General features: G+C 46.3%; 1 protein-coding gene across 1 annotated transcript in view; it reads left to right on the top strand.

Annotated features, from left to right (window-relative positions):
* RPTN (repetin) overlaps positions 1-1,852 on the top strand; it is a 4,863-nt gene extending 3,011 nt beyond the window's left edge. The window contains 1 exon segment of the mRNA XM_040461146.1: positions 1-1,852. This exon segment is cut by the window's left edge and continues 6 nt beyond it. Within this exon segment, the coding sequence (XP_040317080.1) occupies positions 1-1,095 (1,095 nt within the window). The 3' untranslated portion in view covers positions 1,096-1,852.
* The last annotated feature ends 445 nt before the right edge of the window (positions 1,853-2,297 follow it).

The following is a 2,297-nucleotide window of genomic DNA, read 5'->3' on the forward strand; positions in this document are numbered from 1 at the left end:
CAGACAGACAGACAAGGCCAGAGTTCTCACTATGGCCAGACAGACAGAGCAGGCCAGAGTTATCATTATGGCCAGACAGACAGACAAGGCATGAGCTCTCATTATAGCCAGACAAATAGAGAATGCCAGGGCTATTGTTCTGGCCAGACAGACAGAGAAGGCCACAGTAATTGTTATGGTCAGACAGACAGACAAGGCCTGAGTTCTCACCGTGGTCAGTCAGAGACTGGGAAGATAGGGCAAAATAGTTACCTTCAAGGGAGGGAAGAAATAAGCAGAGACTCGTATGCTGAGCAACCAGGAAGTTCAGGGAGACTAAGTCAACAGACTCAAGGACAAGAAGTGGCTCGAAATCAGGGACAGAGATTTCAGTCTAGGGAAGGGCAGCAGAACAGCCACCAGGCATGGGAGCCTGAGGAGGATAACCAACACCACCAACACAAACTCATAGCACAAATCAAGCAAGAAGTGCCACACGGTTATAAAGAAGGTGAATGGCAATCATGTAGTGGTGAGCAGGGCCACAGACAGACACAGGCCAGGCATGAAGAGAGGCAGAGCCACCAGGCAGAAGGAGAGCAGGACTGCCAAAGCTGGGGCAGACACGGTTGTGAGGGTCAGGAAACTCAATGCAAGATGCAGGCCAGGCAAAACCATGAAGAGGAACAAGGCCATCAGAGTCGGGACAGGCAAACCCACGAAGATGAGCAGACCCGTCAGAGACGAGAGAAGCAAACCCACGAAGATGAGCAAACCCATCAGGGACAAGACAGGCAAACACATGAAGAGAATCAAAACTATCAGCAAAAATGGGATAGGCAAACCCTTGAGGAGGAAGAAAGGTATCAAGGGTCCCAGGATCAACAACCTTATGGGATCCAGCAAGGCCGTGCTAATAGAGAAAAATTCCACAGGAATGAAAATAGCCAGAGGCAAAATTCCCAGGGAGGATGCAGTAACCTGACCCTCCATCCCACCCAGAGCAGTGGGAGGCCCTCAAGGGGAGAACAGGGTGGAAGTCACCCTAACAAGGTAGCTTCTGCTCCCAACGCCCTCTATAACTATGTACAAGAGCAGAAAAGGAATCAGCGCTAGGTTGTGCACACACCAGAGCTAAAGCAGCCTGAAGCCAAAGAAATCTACATGTCAAGTTTATCCTTACTTCTGTTTAAGAGATTGAAAATGTATGTCTTCCTTCTCTCTTCTATCTACTTGTAAAGATGCTTTGAGGACTAGTATTCACTTTTAGGGCATTTCTGTTCTTTAAGCAGCAATTCTAGGGTGTTCCAGTTGGGTTAAGTCTGAGTGGCAAATTGGGTGACATAATCAGATCCCAATTTTGATTAGTTTGGGGATTTAAATCATTTCCTGGTTTTCCCTCTGTGTAGGTGGGGACATGGCTGGGTCACTGAATGGTAGAAACTTCTTCCAAAAGTTCAGAAACAGGAAAGGTATTCCAAAAATACATATTACAGCCCGAGGACAGGACACCTGGTCTTTTGTGACCTTGGCTCCAATGGACAAAACACCAGGAATTGCAAACCTCATAGCCTAAAACGAAACATGGTGAGATGCTGCTAGGAGAGTCAACTCTGAAGTCCACAACACCTCCCACACCTAGGCTCCCAACCCTCACCAGAGGGACATTTCCCTGAGCTGCTACAGCTGACTTGACTGGTTCCAGCTCCATAGCATTCCAGTTTCTGACCACATAAAACAGAGAGAAAGCATATGTCATCTGCTGACAGATTCCAACAAACCAAAACCGTCCCTCCATTGCTCTGTAAAACCCTTCAAAGAAAATCTATGGAAATGTATTAAAATATCCAATAAATGATTGGTGAACAATGACCTTGATGACTCTTTTCCTTCTTCATGGTGGAGATATGCTGTCCTATCTTCACTTGGGTGCTGCTTTCCAAGGACAAGATCTCATTTCTTGACTTCTAAGATGACTTTGTTCTTTGAGTTCCTGAGCACTGAAGAAGGAGAAAGAGGAGGAAGTTGGGGCGGGGGCGGGGAGAGGAGAAGGAGAAGAAGAAGAGAAGGAAGAGGAGGAGGAAGAAGAAGAAAAGGAGTCAATATGAAACAAATAACAAAAAGTCAAAAGCAATTTATCTAAATATCTTCAGCTCCTTCCACCACAGAGGAGTCAAAGTTGACCCTTACCCTCATTCACCTCCACATTCAAATAGTCATTAAATCTTGCCAACTCTATATCCTTCATACCTCTTGGATCTCTTCCCACTTCTCCATTTCCACTTCCTTTATCTCCCTCTTGTTCAGTGGCTCCCAGT

This window comes from Herpailurus yagouaroundi, unplaced genomic scaffold, assembly GCF_014898765.1.
Source record: "Herpailurus yagouaroundi ecotype Mexico unplaced genomic scaffold, PumYag 254, whole genome shotgun sequence".
Lineage (NCBI taxonomy): Eukaryota > Metazoa > Chordata > Mammalia > Carnivora > Felidae > Herpailurus > Herpailurus yagouaroundi.